We start from the raw sequence: 22,921 nt of genomic DNA, 5'->3' as shown, positions 1-22,921 counted from the left end.
ATGAAGACCATTTACCCTTCAAAAAATGCAGTTTCCGTGCACAAAAAACACTGAGCATCTTCTCCGCACGAGGGCGCTATATCCCCAAATACGGAATGAAGCACAAAGAGATTGTAATTCATAGCTTTTATCGGCATACATGACGACTGACGTTGTGCATTTGATGCTGGATTTTGTTGTACTGCCTTTCAGATGCAGAACGTGTTAAACAGACGACCGCGCAAAGACACGGCAGATGCATTGCGGTCACGGGGCGCGGAAACCGGAAAGCGCAGATGTGAAGTGTGTCTATGATACCGCGAGGGGAAAGTTGGAGACCAACGAATGTGCAGCAGGGAACTGTCTTTTTTACACGATCAATGCTATTCACACAACAGTTGTTTTCTCTTCCTGGTAAGATCAGCTGTGTGGTACACCTCCTCCTCATCATCATCATCATCACCAACAGCAGCCAGCCGGCTGACAGTCAGTGATCCGCTTCCCGGTGTGTATTAATTCACCGACAAATCATCCGAACGTCTTATTTATAGCGTTTTATAGAGCTCTTCATTACATATCTATTGAAGTGGGAGGCTTCTGATTTGTTAAGATGACGGGCAAATCAGTCAAAGACATTGACCGCTATCAGACTGTTCTCACGTCGCTTCTTGCACTGGAGGAAAACAAGTTTTGCGCCGATTGTCACGCTAAAGGTAAGATTCGTGCTCATCGCATCTGTTTTTATCAGTGATTTTAAGCTCTTAGGAAGAATTGAGAATTACACGGTTGGGAATTGATTTATGGTCCGAGATGAAAGGAAAGTAACTGAATAAACAGCAGGCCCAGAGTGTTTTACCTGCGTTCGGTTGCTGTAGTGATGTCAGGCAGCAGCTCTCGCGGTCGAGTGTTTGGCGTCATCTTCAAAGGGCAGGTGCGCAGACACCGCCGTGACGTCACTGGACACCAAAAGAAGCACTTTGTGAAACCCCACAGCAGTGGTTCTCAAACTTCTTTGGCTTAAGTAGCCCATTTTATCAAGCCGAGTACCCTGTGACCAGACAACATTTTACTTTAAAATACAGTGGAATGAGAGTCCAACCTTTATTATATCTAAATGTATGCATTAAGATGTATCTTTGTATAGTCCTAATTACATATATAAAAACTTTTATCATAATGTATTGATTTTCATTATTTATTCCTAAATGTCAGTTTCTCTCACGTACCCCCTGCAGTACCCCGAAGTGCCTCTGGGGGTACGCGTACCCCCATTTTAGAACCGCTGCCCTACAGAATATAACAGGATGCAGTATAATGTTAAAGGAAAATAAGAATTCTCTCAATTTGCTAACCCTCGTGCCCTCTCAAATGTATGTTTTTATGTAACGTTTCACGCAAACACGGCTTTTATTAAAACATTTGCTACTTTATGTCCACCTGTAGGCCTCTAGACGCTTTCAAAAGCACATACCTGTACACTTACATAGTTTCATAAAAGCCATCATTAAAGTAGACAAAACAACTCCTGTGGGTTAATATTTAACTTAGCGAAATATGAAACAAAACAAGCATTATTGGTAAAATGGTGGCACGTTGATACTGTATCTTAAATCAACTAGTCACGGAACATGCAAGAACCAGTGAGATTCGAAGATATCTGTCTGCTGCCATTTTTAATATTAATTCTAATAAACTGATAGAGCAGTGCTAAAATAACCTTGTGTGCTGAAATAAGAATGTCATATATAGCTATACATTTGGGATGGCATGAGGATTATGCAAAAAAACTTTAAAGCGCCACATTTAGTATTAATCTAACAGACGCTTTTATCCGAAGCAACTTGCGAACGAGAGAGCATGAAACATTATATCTGAGGACTCGGAGCCAGCGTTAAGAATACTTTCCATAAGGATGAGCTTATCTTTTAAAGAGACTGAGATGATAAAATGACAAATTGTGTACTATGATTAAGAATGTACGGTTGAGTCACACATTTGCAGAAGTCTGCTTTGCGTCTTTCCTGTTTCAGGAAGTATTTCAATTGTTTTCTCTGGGAATCAAAGCGACAACCTTTTTATTTATTGGGTATTTTTAATGCAACATAACAATATTGCTTGGGAAATATCTATAATGATAATGGTATTACAGATATCGGATAATGGTATTATTATAAGATACTTGAGTAGTTGTGGTTAAACGTGTGTTACAAAACATTGCACAAAATTCAGTAATGTGATTCTGCTTATCGGAGAGTTTCTGCGGACAAACTTCTCTATCTGACCTCAAGCCAATAAGGGACACAGTTCTGCCCTCCTGATTGTTCAGACTTTCCTTCTGCCATTGGTCACATGTAATCCATTCATGGCCCTCCCTTTCTGATCCGCTGTTCTGGCTGGATAAAGTCCCTTTCTGAGGACAGGGAAAGTTCCACTGTTCCAAGTATAAAACACTTAACTTGGATTGCACCCAAAACTTCTCATGTCCTTCTTTGTCTTATTTGAATGTTCTGCTACTTGCTTTGAATGTGTCATTTGGCTGTTACATATCTCTGTTTCTTTTATTTGCCTACACACATGCAGATGTTGTTGCCCCTCGGGGTGAAGCGTGTGCAGTCATAGGATTTCCAAAGCAGCAGGCAGTGGAAACAGAGACCATATATTTGCAAAACCTCTATTCTGTGATGGCTCCATGCCAGCCAATCACACTGCAGCGTTGATGTATTATTAGTAGATTAAGCAAGACAATAGGTCACAATGGACAAACATGGTAACAGGTTGCGTCATGTGAGGAGAATTGTGCACATGAATGTGTTTAAATGTGGCCTTTGCTTACACTGAAACAGGAAGGAGTGTTTTATGTTGAATCTATGGCAGAAATTATTTAATGGTTTACTGGCATAGGGCTCTGCATTAGCACGATGAGCATTAGGACAGGTTTAGATAATAGATCCAATGTTTACGTTCCAGCAGATAATGCATCGAGACTTGACTTGTGTATTGGAGAAATGTTTTCGCAGACGCAGTAACTGAATTATCTTCATGGAAGTTGTTTTTAATGTTGGGTTATTTGAAAGTCAGCTGTCTGTAAAGCTGTAAAGCTTTAATCAATATTTTTGCTAAAAAGGTTTTACTTGGAGTATGAAGAAAAAATAGCACTTTAAAAATAAACGACATTAAGCTGAAGATACTCGCGCAATGTGAAGTACTTGGGCAAATCCATAAACTATAAAACTTACGGACTGCATTTTGTAACAGTGCATTATGAATTTATAATGATTGATTGCTATTTTTTCACTTCTGGCGTAACACTTTGCCATAGTAATACTGTGTTTTACACCTGCCAGTGAGTCAAGATCGTATTAGCAACTCATAATGAAGTTGTGGTTGCATGCAAAGAAAATCTCAATAGGCAAGAACACTTGAGGTTGATTCTTTTGTCGAGTTCATGCTAAATAAGAAAAGGCGCTATTATTATTATCATTATAAGTGACAAGAATAGTGCTTCATGTTTGTTTATCATACAGGAAATGTTTGCATTGACCAGATCCAAACTGCACAGGAATAGACCCAGACATAATGTTGTTGTGGTAGAAAACCACAAACGCTGTTTGTAAGTTTCAGTACAGCACAGATTGTGTTCATTTCTGTTAACCGTCACACTTGAAACCCTGCATGTCTGTTTCTTCCTGTTTTTGTTCAAGCTCACTTTCAATAGTGTGCAGTTAGCTGAGCAGCTCTTCAAGGGAGTAACGTTTGCCTACAAATGCATGGAGTTCAATTGATGCTGACTTTCTAAAGATCCATTCAGTGTCAACAGTCATGACCTGCCGGGATAGATGAAACTTTTACATTTAGTCATTTAGCAGACGCTTTTATCCAAAGCATCTTATAGAGATTTCAGGGAGCAACAAAGCAATATGTCATATAGGAGCAATAATACAATAGGTGCAGAACATACCTGTTGAGAGATAAAAAGAGTTTTTTTTTTCAGACGAGGCCTGCTGCTGAAATCTGAACTAGCCGTAGGTGTTCAGCAGGGTCTTCCTTCAACTTTTATCTGAATAATAAATTTCTATTTATCTTTACACCTGTTATCACATGTAGTTCCCTTTTATCATTGTGTGAGGTAATCTGGTATGATCTGTTTTATTTGCAGTTTGTTGGACAGATTTTATTTAAAACAGTCTTGTTGATTGGAAAGTAAAGAATGGAAGTGTTTTATTTCCCCAGAACACCTTGGTATGAGGCTCATTTGCATTCTCTTGTTCTCTGGTTGTCATGGGGATATCGCCGTGGAGGCAAGAGAGTGGATTTAGGATGTTATATGATCGGACACAATGACTGTCCCTCAGATGCCCTCTCAGTCTCACAGTGAGGAACCAAAGTGTGTTCTTCCCTTCTTTTAGAGCTGTTAAATAACATGTACCAGGTTATGCTAAAAACATTAGTTGTGCTCGTATGTGATTGTAGAGGATGGTGTATATAGCATGACCAAAAGGATCTGATGTAAATTCAAAACTACCGTATAAGGTGGCTAATTCGTATCAGTTTGTACAATGTGAAATGTACATAAACAAAGGATTATTTCCAAAAAGCTATAGCGAAGCCCCAACCTTAAACCTAAACATCACTGGTGTAAAAACAGATCGTACTAAAACATACAAAGAGATTGATACTCAAGGATGAATCGCATCCTAAATATTTGTGTTTACATAATGTATGTCTGTGCATAGTAATTTTGTTTTTATAAACACACATAGATGTACATTTGAGAAAAATGTAAAATTTCAAAATAAATTCTTGTTTATACAATTTAAATTATCTATACATATCAATATATACATGCAAATATCCTAAATATAAACATGAGTACGTGTGTGTTAATAATATGTCTGTGTGTTTTAATTTTAAAACACACTTTTATTCTGGATCTTATTCGAGATAAATCGCTGAACAGCCCTAATTGTACATGTTGATATGAATTAGCCATCTTGTAAAATAGTTATGAATTATCATGAGATTGTTGATAAATTGGATGCCTTCGTAACATTATAGTTATTTTATTAAGTTATATGGGGACTGTGTGATACAATTTAGGCGTTCCACTTTTGGACAAAACTTATTGTCATAATAGGCGGTAAACTCTGAAACCGTTTGTTCTATAAACCTCTACAGAGTGTCCTACATTCAACACCTTTAAAACTCACTTAAAACAGTGGCTTGTAGAAAACCAGAGATGTATTCATTTTTTACTGTCACACATTTATCACTCATGCAATTTCACTGTTAAATTGAATGCAGTATAGAGGTGGATGAACAATGTCTTTTTTACATGTATTTTTGTTTTGTTTTTATTGTTTGTTGTCAATGTATATGTCACCATTTTGTGTATCTTTTCGTGTATAGTGAATGAATGTATTATTGTTGGCTGTCTTTATGTTGATTTTATGTTAACTCCCTAGGGACTGCAGATGAAAAGTACTTATTGTTACTAATTCTGGCATATTTACATGTTGTATTTTTATACAACAATGTTTATGAATATGCATGGTCCCTATTATATAAACCAATAAATAAATACAAATACAGAATTGTTGCTAGAATACTTTCATAATGAATCTAGTGTAATGTATTTGCAAAGCCTTTTTGTTCATTTTGAATAGTATCGTGTTTATTCTGGTTATTTGGTGTCTGAAAACATCTCTTTCCTGTTTTAAAAGCTGTGTGTCACATTTGCAGATATTTCCAGGACAGATAGGAATAAAAGGCTTTTATTCATATGTTTGCCACATGATGTGCTTCTCACCGTGTGGATTTATGCTTCCATAATGAAGTATTTTAGTGAACTCTCTGACTTCTGCCCACATATTAGCTGCAGATTACATTTGCAATTTCATGTGGTGCAGCTGGAAATTACACACTCATTAATCTGAAAAAAGTTAATGTAGGCAGTCATGACTATAAAATATTGTACACTATTGGAAGTAATAATGCAATATCCACATTCCCACGCTCTGACCAGTGTGGGTATTTACTGACCGCAAGGTTCAGTTATCCAATGGGTAATAAATCAGAATTTATAAAAGGCTAATAGAGATCATGTCTGGTTACTAATGATGTATCCTAATCATGTATCTATTGTGAAAAGTAGTAGACCTTTGCTGATGCCATCACCTGTGCCCTGTTAGCCAGGTGTGCTTTCAGCTTTGAGATCAACATCCTGATGCTTAATGACACTGCGCTCGGAGACATAAGGTGCATCTCAAAGCGTGCACTAATGCTCTATTCTACACCATTTTGTAGTATAAATAGTGTGAGTAATGTGTTCACATTGAAAATTCTCAAAATGGAAGTGCACTTTAAGAACCCGGATTATGCACTTTTTCAATCGAAAATATGAAATGTGGTACTTTGGAAACTTTACGCACTCGACGATCGCAGTTTCACTTGCATTTTGGATGGGCTATCAGACGCTGCTGGAGCAAAACTCTCCTGCATAGTGATAACGCTTCAATGCTGGGCAAAACAGATGAAAACTTCATTAAATTTACAAGTCGATTTTTATTCACACGCATTGTGCCATGTGATGTGCTCGTCTGGGTAACCGATATACTTCCAGTAAGTATAAAACCGTTTAGTGTTCCATTTTGGGACGATACTACCCTTCTAAAATTCATACACTACATGGTTGAGGGCATAAGTGCATAGTTTGTGCAAAGTGCATAGTATGTCATTTAAGACACTATACACTAACAGTTCATGTTGGCATCATTTGGAACGAGAAACCCCAATGTTTCCAGTACAACTCTCTTTTATGCCAAGAATCTGTAAACCCAGTTGGAGAAACTGGGTTTTTTAGTTCAAGGCCCAGTCTGTGATTTCCTGTGCAGTACTGATCTATTTAGCGCTTGGTAGATTCTTGTTTATAGTCATGTGGTGTTTTGCTGATGCATGTGGTTAATGCGTCACAAACAGGTTTCACTGTATTTTTTGATCATTTCTACCAGAAAAGAGGGTAATGGTATATTGCGTTGACATGAATTCCAATAGAATCAATTACTTGTTAAATTTAAAATCCATTGAATCAGCTAAGTTTTGAATTTGCTACGTTTTTCTTTCATAATGTATTGAATTATTATAAATAATCTCCCATATTTGAGTATTTTCTTATTCATGTAAATTGGTAGATCACATAATAAGTATATTAATAACAAATCAATAATCTTCAGTGCAGAAACAGTAGCTTTACACTTGTAGCACGTAAAAGTCTGTTAGGTGGAAGCATCTGTGCACAGATCTGTTTTTTTTAAACGTACACAAAATAAACAAAACTTAAAAGGTAACAAAAGAAACACTGAAAAATATTATACAACAGATAATTTGACATAACAATAGGAGTGGTGAAGCCACAGCATGTATATATGCTGTAACAATAAGAAGGGAGTTTTTTGGTTTCTGTGTACTTTCTGAACAGTCTGTTTTCATTCTGTGTTTGTGGCTACCAGACCCAGTGTTTGTTCAGTACGCATCGTGCACAGAAGGTCCATCCAAAGTCCATGTTTTGTTCTCTCAGTGATTCTGTTGTGTTTCGGTTAAGGGTCACCATATCTGACAAATAGGTCACTTTCATTTTATATGTCTGCTGTCAGTCACAGTTAACAACTTGGCTGACCCAAAGCAATTTGTTAAAATAGGACGGATATATATCATCCAGATCATCTATTGGTTGGGTTATCCTCAGAAATCCGTCTGTGATATCTTTCTTGGTGGGTTCTTTGGGCAGTTTGTTTTTTGTGGTTGGTAGAAGTGAATTTCCCTCAAGCACTTTTTCTTTATGTATTGGCAGAAATCTAATATAATTGGTAATCCATCGAACAACTTTCTGCTCCTCCTCTCATGTTGTGCGATTTAAGTGCAAATGGTAGAGTTACATCCATTTTTGGACCGACAACAGTTCTGTCTGTAAAAGGAACACATTGTAGATCATGGGGCAGGTTTAAAAGCAACATTACGACAGCTTTATGCGGACCGTAAATTTCCCCACAGTGATTGTAAGGCCCTTGTCAAGCAGAAGGGGAAGTGCTTCAGTCTTTTATGGGGATCAACGGTGTCTGGAGTGAGTTATAGAGGTGATTTCCTGTTTTACTGGAACAATACAATTTAAGGCATTACCTCATTTGCAAAATGCTGTCAAAATGTATAATAAAATGTATAAAAGTACATCAACTCAAATGTCAATCTCTTAAATACAGTTCCTATGCTGAACTCATGTGGTATGAGTATTGATGTGTCATTGATAGGATGTTATGGGTCTATTGTACCAGACTGAGTGGTTTGGGTTTTTTTTAAGGTATTTTCCTGTTGACTTAAAAGTCCAATGTGTACTTTTTTAAAGGATCTATTGACAGAAATGTAATATATTATACACGACTTTGTCTTCAAAGTTTAACATGGATTCACCATGTTGTTTCTAGTAGCCCTAAACGGACAAAACTGCTCTGCAGAACACGTTTCGTAAATACGTTATTTCTTTCAGCAAAGAAGCGAAATCGTGATGATATCTTAATGCAGTGTCAGCCACCGTAGTGCTTCGGGAGGGGGAGCAGTGGAGTGAGTCATTGGTTGCAATTGACATCCTCACCACCACTAGATGCATCTAAATTTCATACACTGGACCTTTAACATTTTTAAGGAAGAAATTGAGAAGAAATTGTTTTATTATTTTTAGACTTTCTCTCTTATCCTCTAAGTCACAATCTGATGTATCAGTTCTGTAGCAATGCTGATCTAAACTTCAACAGTATGAGTAATAGTGATGCTTGTCTTAGTAAGCACCACTAATAAACAGGTGGCTTGGCATGTTTCCTGCTTTGGCCTCTAACTGGTGCTTTTATCTAATAAGAGCCTGTGTTGCGAATAAGTCTCGTGGCTAATAAGTCTTGTGTTTGTGTGTGTGTGTGTGTGTGTGTGTGTGTGTGTGCGGCCGTGCATGTGTGTTGTATATCTCTTCTGTGATTTATCTTTAAACTTGTCTGACTCCACATGGCTGTTTATTAGATGTTCTTCTGTCCATCCTCTGGCTGGCATTGACACTCGGCATGCCTGAGCTGATGTGCTCCAATAATACCCAACAAGCTGATTAACCTTAGCCATACAGACAGAGAGAGAGAGAGAGAGAGAGAGAGAGAATGTTTATAGGTGAGGAATAAATAGGTAATCTAAAGAGGCCCAGAGCATGCAGGAGCTCAATGAAAATGTAGTTTTCATATGGCTGATGTGAACCAATGTGCATCCCATTGGGAATATCCCTTTCTCTTGGCTGAGAGCCATTTTGCATTAGAGCTTATGCCAAATCTCAGATGAGATGTGACCGTGAACATAGTGCTGAAGCTCTGGTGCTGATTTAATGGCCAAATCATCACATTTACAGCAGAATAAATATCAGGTCTCAGATATCATTATTGGATTTTGGCTTTTTAGTTTTTCAGTGCAAAAAAAAAAGTTGAAACAAGCAAGGTTAGGGATAGTCTCGTGTAGCCAGACGTTTGATTTGCAGCATGGTGTCTGGTCTGCTTGTTCTGGCCAAGAAACGCCCACCTAGATGACACTGTCTGACAGATATACAGTATAAAAAAGATATTATCTCTATAATGTAGGTTAATCTCAAATATAATAAAATTTATAATTATGAATATATATTAGTAATTGTTTATATTTCATTTGCTTTCTCAAACAAGTGCATTTAAAGGGAAAGTTCACCCAATAATGAAAATTCTCTCATTTACTCGCACTTAATTACTGTATGACTTTCTTTAGCTGAACATCATTTTTTCTCCAAAATATGACAACTACTTATCTTTATATGCACGTTTACAATCTGCCGTGTTTCCACATGATGCAAGCATCCTTTACACGAAGAAAAATAAAATACTATATATATTTTCAAATATATATAAAACATTTATATATTGACAAATAATATAGATTAATACACTGATAATATATTACAACATATTGAATAAGGCGTATTAGGAAATGCTGCTTTTCATATATTGAAAAATAAAAGCACTTGGTTTGAATATACAGAATACACAATTTGTTTAATATATTGCATTATATTTTCAAGTATTTTCCTTTAGTTTATATTTCATTTTGTGATATCTTTGCTTATGCGAAAATTACGCAAAATCGTTTTTTACCACAGAGGATTGAAATGTTTTTTGTTTAAGACTTCTTATTTGTGACCAGCATTAAGTTTGTACCCTATACTCTGCACTTCTTTGTTTGTCAGTTCCGTATTTGAGTTTACCAAAATAGTTTCTCAGAAGTTTAAAATAAGACAAATTGTTGTTTTTCAGTAGTTAGCAGGCATTGAGTGAGCATACTGTGGGCGGTCTGTGGGTGTGCCGTCTGAAGCTGACACCAGGTTAGAGGCAAGCTGTTCTTTTTTAAGCCGTCACATTAGATTCAGTCAGATGAATATACCCACAGCAGGTGAGGTTTGTGAACAGCAGGTACAGACGTCCCTGAGAGGGGTGTGCAGGCTTCAGAGAACCTCAGGCAATTAAGCAGAAATGTTGCCACAACAATCCTTTGTGACATCACATGAAAACAAATGAGGAACAGTGACTTGATGCTGTGCTGCCACCTGTTGGCTGAAACCAGTGTTGCATCAGAAAAGCATTTGCTCAAAGACATCTTTGGTCTCTTTGAAGCCTGCTCATGTCTTAGCAGAGGACAGTTACACAATGTGTTTATCAAATATTTGCACCTCTGGTGATCAATGCACTGATTCATAGGCTTCTTTTGCTAGAGGTAGTGTGGGTTTATCATGGCCGTGTGCTTGTGTGTATTCATACATTTTGGGATGCTGCAGGGACTCGTGTGTGTGTGTGTGTGTGTGTGTTATCAGTATTGTGCAGCGTGTTCGCATTCAGGCCCAAACGGGATTAGTCATTGTGGTGTGTGAAGCTGCTTATTTTCTCTTTTGCCAAGCAGGAGAATGTAAATATCACTCCTCAACAGAGTCTGTCAACCACTAGAGCGCCCTCTCTCTCTCTCTCTCTCTCTCTATGTTGTCTGTCTAGTTGTTTCTGTCCATTCTCCTTCATTGAATCATCAATTGCCTCAGACAGAGATGAGCAAAATTCTATTTTATTTCCATTTATGATGGGAATTCTGAATTGAATAGGTCACGCCTCCAGAATGCTGAATCGGGATTTGAATGAGGGAAATTAAGAGAATTTCAAAGCAATGAATTTACATTTATTTCTGACTCACAGCTGAGAGCTCGAATTGACTTAAAAATGTATTGTTGGAAATCTAGATATAACTGCCTGGGAAGCTAAAAAAATGAATGTCTCACGTCTGTTTTCCTCAACCATCAGGTCCCAGATGGGCATCCTGGAATCTTGGAATCTTCATTTGCATCCGCTGTGCGGGAATCCATCGGAATCTTGGCGTTCACATATCACGAGTCAAATCTGTAAACCTGGACCAGTGGACTCATGAGCAGATACAGGTACGACTCGCTGAGCAGTTTAAACGTCTTTAGATCAAGATTTGCTGTTTGGTGATTGAAAGTCTGTGTTTTGCATGTGCTCAGTCTATACAGGAGATGGGGAACACCAAAGCTCGAAGGCTTTTTGAGGCATTTTTACCAGAGTGCTTTCAGCGACCAGAGACAGACCAGTATCCTTCAACATGTTCAATGTTTGTGCACATCTTTAGATATTCTTGTGGTCTGTGAATAAAGTTTCCTTAAATTCTGCCATTCAGAGCTGCAGAGGTCTTTATACGGGACAAATACGACAAGAAGAAATATATGGATAAGTGCATTGACATCCAGTCTTTCAGGGTGAGGGTTTAACTCTGAATTCAATATAATGTTGCCAAAGTTGAGTTTAATATAATCATGTTTTGTGCATTTTCAGAAAGAAAAAAGTGAGGCAGTCACAAAAGATGCTCCTGTTGTTTTTGAAAAAATGAAGCTGGTATGTTTTGCATTTGTGCAAGTTTTAAATGCAAGTTTCGTCATTGTCATAATTGAGTGATTTATTTTTGTTTTGTTTTGTTTTTGCAGAAAAAAGATGATTTGCCACAATCAAAAAATACTCCAAAGAAACAGTCACAGTCTGTCAATGACCTATTAGGTCTAGGTAACATTTCTTTATACATTATTGCACAAATTGTACACACTAATCAAAATATATAGCAACTCATGATGAAACTGTCTTTCCCAGATGCCCCTGCTCCTCAAGCGTTTGTGACCAATGGGAAGCCAAGCTCTGAAATTAGCCCCGCCCTTGACCTCTTCAGCTCTCTGCCTGCTACTTTCAACATTTCAAACTCATCCAGGAGCACAGTAAATTAATGTTCATAAATAAAATAGTCCATATAGAAAATGTTGATAATAGTACATTTTTATTCATATAAGACTTATCAAGAACCCAAGTTTAAGTTAAAGAGCATGATAAACAAAATAGAAAACCAGTATAAAAATCAACTACAGCAATCAGACTGTTTAAAAGAAAATCAATGGAAAAACATTACACAGAAGAAAATGCAGAGAGGGAAAAAACAGGAAAGGTGACAGAAAACAGGAGTAATGTGATCTCACCAGACAGACAATGCTCTTGTGTTTAATACTGTATTTCTTACTATAGCACAGCTCAGGGTCCATGCCCGCTGGACGGGTAGCAGCATCAGTGCCTGAGAACCTCAGTCTGTTCCTTGACCAACCCACCAAAAGCGAAGACAGTGCAAAAAAGATGTCCAAGGACTCCATCCTGTCCCTGTACAGCAGTGCAACTCCACAAACAAACATGACCGCTCATGGTAAGATGAGTTTAAGAGTCAGCATAAACCTCTTCAATTAATACTTTCATCAAAGTAAATACATACATAAAAGCTAAATGCAAAATGAATAAATGTAATTAATTAACCTTTGTTTCTGTTACAGGAGGCATGTACATGGGTGCAACCCAGATGGGATACGTTCCTGCTGCCGGATACGGCCAATACCAGGCCCTAGGTGCCCAGCAGGGTATGATGGGGCCCGTGATGGCTCCACGGATGAATGTACTGGGACAGGCAGGTGTCATGCCGCAACCTGGGGGGGCAGCTGCTCCTCCATACATGGCAGGAATGCAGGGGGGCATGATGGGAATGCAGAACGGCATGATGGGAGGGATGCCGGCGGTTCCTCAGCAACCATATGGAACGCAGCAGGCTCAACAGATGCAATGGAATATCAGCCAGGTAACGTGGCTGGAACCGGAAGCTATGTGCCAACGGATCAGACGGTTTAGACTTTGTTTTTATACACTTAAGCCACATTCAACTCAAATCCATACTTCGCAGCACAAAATTCTTGAAAACCAAATCCAAGCAACATCCTTTTGTATATAATACGCTTCAAATACAAACAAAATGTAAATTAATGTCATTGTTGTCATTATTTGTCTTCAAATATTTGTTTTGCTTTTCCTCTCACAGATGACTCAACACATGGCGGGAATGAATTACTACGGGGCCAATAACAGAATGGGTTACGGGCAGCCCATGGGCGGCACATCTGCTCCGGATTCAAATCAAATGCTGGGGTCACATGAATGGAAGCGATGATTTCATAATGCTAGAGAGAGAGAGAGACAGCATGTCTGAATGGATGGTCCTGGTTGGCACCGCTATTGACCAGCAGCAGGAGGACGACAGGAAAACATTCTTCATCAGACACATTGAGAAGATAAGATGAAAGTAACTGAAGCAAAGTCTCTACCTCCCTCATTCTCAGAGCCATTTTCCGGATTTCCACGCTTGGCTTCAAGCAGTCTCATATACTCCGAGAATAGAGCATTCGTTTATTTGTGAAGTATGGTGGGTATAATGTGCAGTGTTACTCAATTTCTGACGCCATTCACAGCTTGAGCCACACTTCTCAGCCTCCGAATTCTTGAAGAGTGTGTTTTGGCTGCATCGCAACAGTCCATTATACAGATATTTCCTGAAATACAGTATGTATACCACATTTTTTTCCCTTTAAGCTTAATTATATGGCGCTATTAAATATGTAAAGCCAATCCCAGAATGCTTAGCTACAAAATCAGTAAAGGACATTTTCGAACAACTTCATACACCAGAAAAGCATGTTTAACAAATTTTAACTTACACTTCTGTTCCAAAGTTTAGGGTCACTTAACCCTTTATATTTGTATCCATATTTTAGATAAGTAATAAACTCATATGTAACTATTTCATGGTTTCACAGACCAGGCTTAAAGATCCAATGTGTCATTTTTTGGAGGATCTATTGACATAAATGCAATATGATATACATAACTGTCTTCATAATTATACAGAGACCTTACATAATGAAGCGTTATGTTCTTATTATCTTAGAATGAGCTATTACATACACCGTGGGTCCCCTTACATGGAATTCGCCATGTTGTTATTACAGTAGCCCTAAACGGACAAACCGCTCTACAGGGTCCGTTTTGTAAATATGTTATCTCCTTCAGCAAAGAAGCAAAAACGTGACGACATCGAAGCCCTGTGTCAGCCACCGTAGTGCTTCGAAAAGGAGGTGGGTGGAGTTAGCCATTGGTTGCAATTTGCAGCCTTACCACTAGAAGCTGCTAAACTTCATACACTGGACCTTTAGGGCCAGTCCAAGGAAAAGGAATCTTTGAGTTGTCTTAACTGAAAACAACTTGCTCTGCCATATCTTAAAATATGTCAGTGCGATTGTTTTGTCTTTTTTTCTAAGGCACTTTTATAAAAGCATCTTAAATATCCTAATTTAACTAAGGCATAGTTCTGGCTTGAGCTAAGCCTTGTCTGTAAAACTGGGCCTAAGAGAACTATGTTGTGTCTAAATAAAATTCTAATGTTATATTTAAGCATCTTTAATGTAATCACCCTTTGCATAGATTTTGCAAACATGTACACTTAGCATATAAATAATCAGCTTCTTAAGGTCTTACCCTCACCTTTTTCACTAAGGGAAGGTCATTCACTTCAAAAACATTTTAAAATACTGTAAAAAGTTTTGTAATCTAAGAAATGAATAATGCTTCACCAATTATATTTTCTCCACATATATAATCTCAAACATTCAGACGTATGCCTTCAGATCAAAAGGTTTTAAGGATCATGAAAAAAGAGAGTCAGGTGACCCCACACTTTTGAAGTATGGTGTACAAACATGTATCAATACTGGAAGGTTTTGGTTAAATGATATCGGATAAAAGATCTTTTTATTAAAATTATTTTAAGTGCTTTTAAAGTTTGTTCTAGTTTTGTACCTCTTCTGAAGCAAACCACGATGTCTAGTCTTTGCAGAACGCTACTTGTGCGATATGCAGAGTTGCTAGCCATGTTATGAGGTTGAATGACGGTAAAGATGCTGCCTTTGTACCTCATTTGTTTTTTTACAACTGAGTTAATGTTCCACTGTAAGAAAGCTCGCTATCATAAATACGCACCCTTGAATGTGCACAGCAGTACTGAAAAGATAAAATGTTGTTAGTAAGAGTTAGAACCTGTATAATGTCCATACGGTGTTAATGGGTCCGCTATCAAGGGGCTTCTGCAAACCTATGAATGATCCTTTTATATCGTTTCTCTTTTTAAAACACAGGGTAGAGTCCCTTCGTCTTTTCTTTCTGACACACTCGACTCAGGAGATTAAAGCTTGGGAGGATGAGGGTTCTAACATCCATCTCATAGCAAAAAAACATTTACATTCAGCCAAAGATTTATTAAAGTTAGTCAGGTCTTTGGAATTACACGTTCCACATAGATCATTGTGCGGTGTGTTGTGGGTCAGTTTTTGTTGTGTGAGCACACCTGGAGCTTTTAATGGCACATTGATTGTATTCTGCTGCTCCTCATTACTGAGTGCACGGCCAACACTGAGAGAATAAACCCGTGAGGCCAATGAGGCTACAGTTTGGATACAGACCAAATGAATGTTTCACTTTGACTACGAGGGCAGAATATGATATTGCCACTGTGTGAAGTTCATTTAAACGGTCAGTAGACACTGAGGTTAAGAGCTTCTGAAGTAACCAAATGTGGGTCCCCCTTAAAAAGATGACAAAGGAGTTATAAAATACAATATTGAAATGATGTCACACATCTTTTGTGTTTCACAGGGTTTTGAATGACATGAGGGTGGGTAAATGATGACAGAATCTATACATTATATATATATATTGTGTTCCACCGAAGATTTGAAAAAATGGGTTAGTAAAGGGATAGGTTACCCAAAATCATTTACTCATCCTCATTTCATTTAAAGCCTGTATGCCTTTCTTCTGCATAACACAAAAGAAGAATCGAACATTTCATTTTATGGACACAAACCCCCACTGAGATGTTTCTTAAAATATCTTCTTTTGTGTTCCACAGATGAAAGAGTCGTATACAGGTTTTAAATGACATGACAGATTTTTATTTTGGGGTATAAACAAATTTCAGTCGTTGGTGAATTATTCTCAAGTTGCTGCAGACACAAAGATATATGTGCTTTTAGTCAGGACAGGAGGTGTTTCATTTTTCATAGCCATAAAGACTCACACCATGTTCTGCCCAGGAAACTGATCAATATGTACGACAGAGATTTGTAAAGGATTTGTTATGCTTGGCTTTGACTTTTTCTGTATTTTTCTGTATTTTCTTTAGCCCTGACTGCGAGGAATCGTTTGCTAACAATATCCTGTGATGATGCTGTAATGTTTATACCTTTTGAATATGTCGTCATGTCTGTCACGTGCACATCACTGCCCTCTACTGGTCAAAGAGTGACCATCAGTGATTTTGGACTGGTGTGAGATTAAATGGATGTTATTAACACATTTGTTTGCACATATATTGTGCATTACATTTATTGTACTGCACTGCAACTTTAGGTTTTGTTTGCTTGTTTTTTTTCTGAATGAATGGTGTATATAAATTAATGTGCTTTGAGATGTATAACCTTCTATATAAAGTAGATATTTCCTTGGGTTTTGTCTTCAGTTTAAAACTATTGTTATAATGCACTTTACCACTAGATGTTTATGTGCATGAATTGTTGTTCCTTGAGTGTGATCGGAAGCTAATGTGTTTTACGGATATCAACATTCAGTTCTGTATGAGTTATGTGCATGCTAGTCATTCCAAAACTGCTTTTGTCAGCTGTTCAACCCTTCAAATCAGTGATGCTGGGGATCGCTAATCAGAAAGGTCTGCTTTTATCCTTGAACTTGAATGTATTTGTCCTTGGATGTGAAACAGAAGCTTCTGTGTTGGGTTGGATCAGAAGAATTGTCAGGTTTACCTTTTTTGTAGTGCTCTGTGTAAAGCAATACTAGGTAAACGTTTGCATTTGTTTAGAAATGACAACTTGTTTAAAATCGATTTATAATGACATGTTCACATATGGTGAATCTGTGGAGAAGCAATGATTCTGTAATGCCATTCACTGAAACTGTGTACCGCCACTAAAAAAGCTATACAACACGACACATAATAAATGCTTTTGTTTCATACGTAAATGTTAAAATCCTCTATTTTCTCAGCGCCGTAAATCTTCCCTTTCTGAATCTTTGACACAGGGTTTTATTTTCAATAAAGGGTTTTCAACGTGATTTATGGAAATGAATATAAGACCCAGACAGCAGTGTAATTATTATCAATGGCGAAATGGTGCTATAACATCATCTGTCCACATCATATTGCGGCGGTCTTCTTGAACATCTTAGACTTTATTTCAGTGTTACCGGATTACAACATTGTGTCTCACATGAATGTACATGAATGTTCACATGTGACGTGAATGTTTGTGTTTCTTCAGGGTTTTGTAATTAAGTTGCTTAATCTTCTCTGCATTCTTTAAATATACTTTTCAGGATGTCTAATGCATTACAAATGCTTGAATGTGACAAAAGAGAAATAAACATACTGCAATTTATTTCAGCGTGTCTTTTACCGTCGTATGTTAATCAAAGGTCAGTGCTCAGTTCAAATGAAGTTTTTGATAAAGAATAACGTTTTAATGAGACATCTAAACAAACATTTGAAAGCATAATTTTTTACATTACATGCTTTGAATGATAAAATACTTCCTCCAAATCCTTTGGCTATATATATTAAAAAGTGAGATATTTGGGTAGTTGACAAATAAACTGTACATGTGTCATGGTGTTACGGCAAAATTTGGGAAAAAAACGAACAATGAAGATTAATTTCTCTTATGCTGTTTTATATTATATTATAAATAGAAATATTATACAATATAAATTAATGTATCTTTAACAGTTTTTGCTGTCACACCATAAGAGAAAAAACAGAAAAGATGCTCTGTATGTTTTCAGATCTCAACTATTGCAAAGAAACAAGTTCATATTCACCTTTAAGCAATACAACAGTAATATCTGTTCATGTATTGATATTGAAAAAAAATATTGTGTCAAACTTGCTTTTTTTTACAGTTTTCATGTGTCTTGACACGCTGTCAGTCTTTCACATCGCTATTGGATGACTTTATGCCACTCCTGGTTTGATTTAGTTAAAATTGACACTGGAATGGCCACAATAGGCCTACATCTTGAACTGCTGATTAAATAATAATTTGGAATGGTCTTGATTTTTTCAGCAGCTGTATGTTGAATAATTACATCCCAATAATACCACCAGATGGCAGTCAAAGCCAACAGAATAATAAAAACGTGAACGTTAACAAAAATCTAATTTATATTTTGCACATAATATGACAGAAACAAAACTGTGAGTTTTTCCATCACATGACCTAACTGAGGCCAGACTTTTCACATTTGAAATTTCTCTCATTTAAGGTTTTGCAAATGCAAATGAAAATCTGCCATGCATTCATCTCCGAATTCAATGTGCAATAGATAAAAGGTTTTGAGTGAACAGAAAGCTTCACAATGGTTTATGAAAATGGGCTCTGTTGGAATTTAAAAACAGACATCACATCAGGTAACACAAAAGCTTTGCTTTGTTTATTTCACATTTTGATGCTCGGTCTTTGTGAATGGGAACAGAAGAGACTCAGTTTGGCTCTGTTTAAATCAACCTAATCGGCCTTTGAGGCAAATACAGTCAGTCTAATCTCAACCACAACACGTCTCAATGAAGTGCATAAAAAAGGTAAAAAAAATCTGAAATGTATCTGAAATCTGCATGTAATCCCATGTTTTCTGTTTCTATTGTACCATTTAATGTAGATTTTCATTTACAGTAATCCTCATTATCACAAACATCTGTATTAGTACTTGTACAAGTGATGTCAGTGATTTGCATTAAATCCCTTTTTCCAAAGCATAACTCTAAACTAATCTGTTTTAAAACCCAAATTTGGATCATCATGGATTCCTGCAGTATTGTAGACTGGTTTGTTTTGACCAGTGCTGATCTAATGCTGGTCAAACTGGATGGCCATAAAAAAAAAATCACCTCTCTTTTCAACATCGAACAGCTATTAATGCAGTTTGATGTTTGTATTTAGTTTCAATGTTGTTTGATGTCCTCAACACCCCGTTTCTTGTCAATACATGGACGTGTATAAGAATAAATATAACATATAATACAAAACAAATTATTGTCCAGCAACTAAACATGGTGCCATTGTCGGACAGTGACAGACAGCCCGTATTCAAAATCCTCGGCGGACCCACCCATTCAAACGCCTGGACAGCCCTGACAGGCTCAGATTCACCTCTGTGAGTTCATGTGCGTCCCATGGGTGTACTGTCAGGCCTGACTGCGCTGATCTCACGTCAGTGTCACCGCTTCTGTTACTGTATGCATGTCAGCCTCTGGGATCCTCTGGGAAAGCTCATTGTCTCCCTTCCGCCCGCAAACGGTCGCTTTGAATGGTACAATGATCAAGCAAAATAATCAACTGGCCTTTGTTTTAGACAGCCCGCTTCAATAGGAGAAAATAAACTTATGGTAATGAAGCCTTATCGTGGGCAATTCAGATGTGAGTGTGATGGGCTTTGCGTGCCAGTCAAGCAGAATCATCCAGCACAAGGCCCACCATTGCTATGAGGAGATGACAGCCAATTGTCAGAGCTCCAATGGATTCTAATGCTTTGGGTTTCAGTGCTTCAAACCCCTCTGAACACCCTGCATACTGCTGAATTAATGCAAAATATTGCTTTAGTCTAGCTGAAAGGGGGCGCCATTTACCCACATTTTGACAAAAATGTGCTTTGATGGATATCTCTGAAAAGGGTTTAAAAAAGAAAACGAAAAGATTAAAAAAACATCTTGTTGGTTGGCGGTCTATGGGTAACTTTGTTAATGGAGTGAAGCCTGCTGGTACATAATGTAAATCCTTTGAGATTGTTTTTTGGGAACATTAATATTCTCAATCTATTATTCGTGGCACAAGTGAATGTACTGTTTAGAAATTGCTTACCGCAACTTTCTGAGGCAACAACAACAAGAACTACAGTGTGTGGCTTTATTTAAAGTAATGGTGTCTCAGATGTAGAGTCCTAAGATGTCTCTTTTGTGTCTGAGTATACAAAAATGCAGGGTTGTGACTAAAGTTACAAATAAACAGCACAAGAAGAGATGAGCCTCTTTCACAAGAGTCAGAAACTACGTCACGGCAGGGTAAAGCAATTAACCCTACAGATTAAATGCAATTGTAATAGAATGCGCTTGTGTCATTTAAAGTCTTGCCTTTCGTCTTTCTCTATGATTTGATGTATAGAAACAGCCGTTGCATTTTGCAATGGAACTGGCTGCAGACTGACATTGGAAGGGGGGAGTTAACGGATGCTCCACCCAAGCCATCTTACATACGTCATTTAAGATGGATAGTTACAGGAAGGAAGTGCATTTTCAGAATTTAACTAAAGATTACAAGGGGAACACAAATTTTAAAGAGAGAATGATCCACGTTGATGAACTATTTGCAATAAACGCTGCAATATTTCTTGAAAAATTAGGGATTTTTTTTTTCACTGGGACATTAAAGCTGCTCACGTTGATCTGTTCAGTCTTTTTGCCACTTTAAAGGTGCCATTCTTTAGCTGTTTTCAAAGGTTTGATTTAGTTTTTTTGGTGTTTAACTATGGATGTTCATTCATCTTGTTTCAAAAAACACTTTATATTTCACATATTTCAAGTCTATTGTTCACCACTGTCCATACTTCCGAAACGCTCTGATTTGTAAAACTGAGCCAGTCTCTCGTGATTGGTTCCTCGCTTAGAGCGTGTGTCTGAAGATGTCCCGCCCATACCACCGAGTTTCCACATCTCTGGCCGGTCGCCCTCTCAATGCACACGCTTATTCATAAGCTTTGGCTTTTAGCAATAAACAGTAACAATGGCGTCAACTTCACTTCATTAGTTAAAAACATGCAGAGTGATCGAAGTGTAACATAGGTCTGCTAGTGCATGTGTAAACGTCAATCTTTGCTAGGGATCACAATTTTTTCTTACTTTGGCGAGGGAAATGACACCGGACCGATTGGTGTCAGACCGGCAATATATTTACTAACACGAATAACAGGAGCATTAGTTTTGCCTTTTTATATATTGGACCTTAGTTGGATAATAAAACAAGCAGATTGACCAGGAGACATTTGTAAGCAGAACTTCAAAGGACGTTTCATAAAGGTGTTTTAGAGGTATGCGCGCACACACTGACAATATCAGTGTGTTACACAGAACAGCTTTTAGAGCCGATGCTAAAGTCATGGAAGCGAATTCTGGTAAAGACAATATCTCGCTTGGGATTGAACTTTGAGCTTTATCATTTTGGAGATATTATTTATGCTTTAATATATATTAAACATAAAAATGTATATCTGTGGGTTTATCCGTTTTGTGCACTCAGACTGCTAATATTAATTTAAGTGTTTTGAGTTATACACCCCCTAGCTCACGTGTTAACGTCTGTTATTATATATTTAACATTTTTTTAATATTTTTGATAATGTCAGAAGCACTAGCAAGAAGAGACAGCAGAAGACATTTTTTCGTCATTTTCTGAAACAGAAAGTGTGATGCTAGTGTGATTGGATGATGTCTTTTTTCAGCACAACATGCTGCCTTAACTGTAATGTTAGTTTATTTTATTGATATAATGCAGGACCACACCAGACAGACATAAATAATAAAATGAGACCGAGAACATCATTATAAGATTTATTATATAATGTTCAGAAAGTTAAAATCAGCAAGTACATGCCTCAGGTTGCTGTCCTGTAAATGGTATAAACTTTAAATTAAGACCAAAACAGCAGTTCTAGTGCCCTCTCTTAGCTGCGATCTGTTTTTAAATTAAGTTCTTCATTTTAAATAGGCGGTAATAAGGTATTAAGCTTGTTTACATTATTTGTATTACTTGTTTGACTTGGATACTGCTGAAACCGGAACACATTTTATCCTGCGTCGAACAATGCGGAAGTCAAAAAGCCCTGAAGCGTGATAAAGGCCTATTAAACACATGCCAAGATGTTTCGAGAGATGAAAGTAAGAGACACTTAACCGCAATGATCTTGTGATTTTAACGTTTTTCCCTTTAACTTTTAATATCTGGTTCACATTGATCCTACTATATAGTAGCTGGGTCTCAATGGGGTATATGTATATGGGGCGATGACATCTTCCGCAAAAATCTCAGCCAGCTAAGCCACTTCCGCTCTCATTGTCCCAGTGTTTGAAGTTGTCCGTCACTTTTTCTTCCGTACCTGCACTTCTCACAGGTTGCTGGTACTTTGCCACTTGGAGTCAAAGCGACATTGTATTGGTGATTCGCTAGAGCCACGACGTTAGCATTAGCCGTTACGCTTATTTGGCTACAGATTAGAGGATTTCCATCTAGGGTCTTTGGCGTGGAGCTACACAATTTCAACAGATTGACAGCATTAAACAGGGTGTACGATATTCCAGCCAATCAAATTACAGACGC

At 37.5% G+C, this 22,921-nt stretch overlaps 1 protein-coding gene across 2 annotated transcripts; it reads left to right on the top strand.

Moving 5' to 3' along the window:
- Positions 1–112: 112 nt before the first annotated feature.
- smap2 (small ArfGAP2) lies at positions 113–17,938 on the top strand. Of its 2 annotated transcripts, XM_056741202.1 has the most exons (11): positions 113–484; positions 567–692; positions 11,367–11,500; positions 11,585–11,670; positions 11,758–11,836; positions 11,913–11,972; positions 12,062–12,137; positions 12,222–12,343; positions 12,645–12,816; positions 12,941–13,239; positions 13,477–17,938. In XM_056741202.1, exons 2-11 carry the CDS (start codon positions 590–592, stop codon positions 13,603–13,605), a joined length of 1,260 nt encoding a protein of 419 aa, XP_056597180.1. In that variant the 5' UTR covers positions 113–484; positions 567–589; the 3' UTR covers positions 13,606–17,938. The 2 variants fall into 2 exon arrangements, with proteins under 2 accessions (XP_056597180.1, XP_056597179.1); XM_056741201.1 differs by having other exon boundaries at positions 114–692.
- Positions 17,939–22,921: the final 4,983 nt, after the last annotated feature.

This window comes from Triplophysa dalaica, chromosome 25 (genome assembly GCF_015846415.1).
Source record: "Triplophysa dalaica isolate WHDGS20190420 chromosome 25, ASM1584641v1, whole genome shotgun sequence".
Classification (NCBI taxonomy): Eukaryota; Metazoa; Chordata; class Actinopteri; order Cypriniformes; family Nemacheilidae; genus Triplophysa; species Triplophysa dalaica.
The sequence above is the reverse complement of the archived record's forward strand: the minus strand, read 5'-3'. Positions and strand labels throughout refer to the sequence as shown.

Bases quoted from the DNA above. Each gene is read 5' to 3' on its own strand.
- smap2 (XM_056741202.1), top strand. From the start codon at position 590: ATGACGGGCAAATCAGTCAAAGACATTGACCGCTATCAGACTGTTCTC. The intron at 12,344-12,644 runs GTAAATTAATGT...TTCTTACTATAG, and splicing joins CAAACTCATCCAGGAGCACA to CACAGCTCAGGGTCCATGCC. The intron at 12,817-12,940 runs GTAAGATGAGTT...TTTCTGTTACAG, and splicing joins AACAAACATGACCGCTCATG to GAGGCATGTACATGGGTGCA.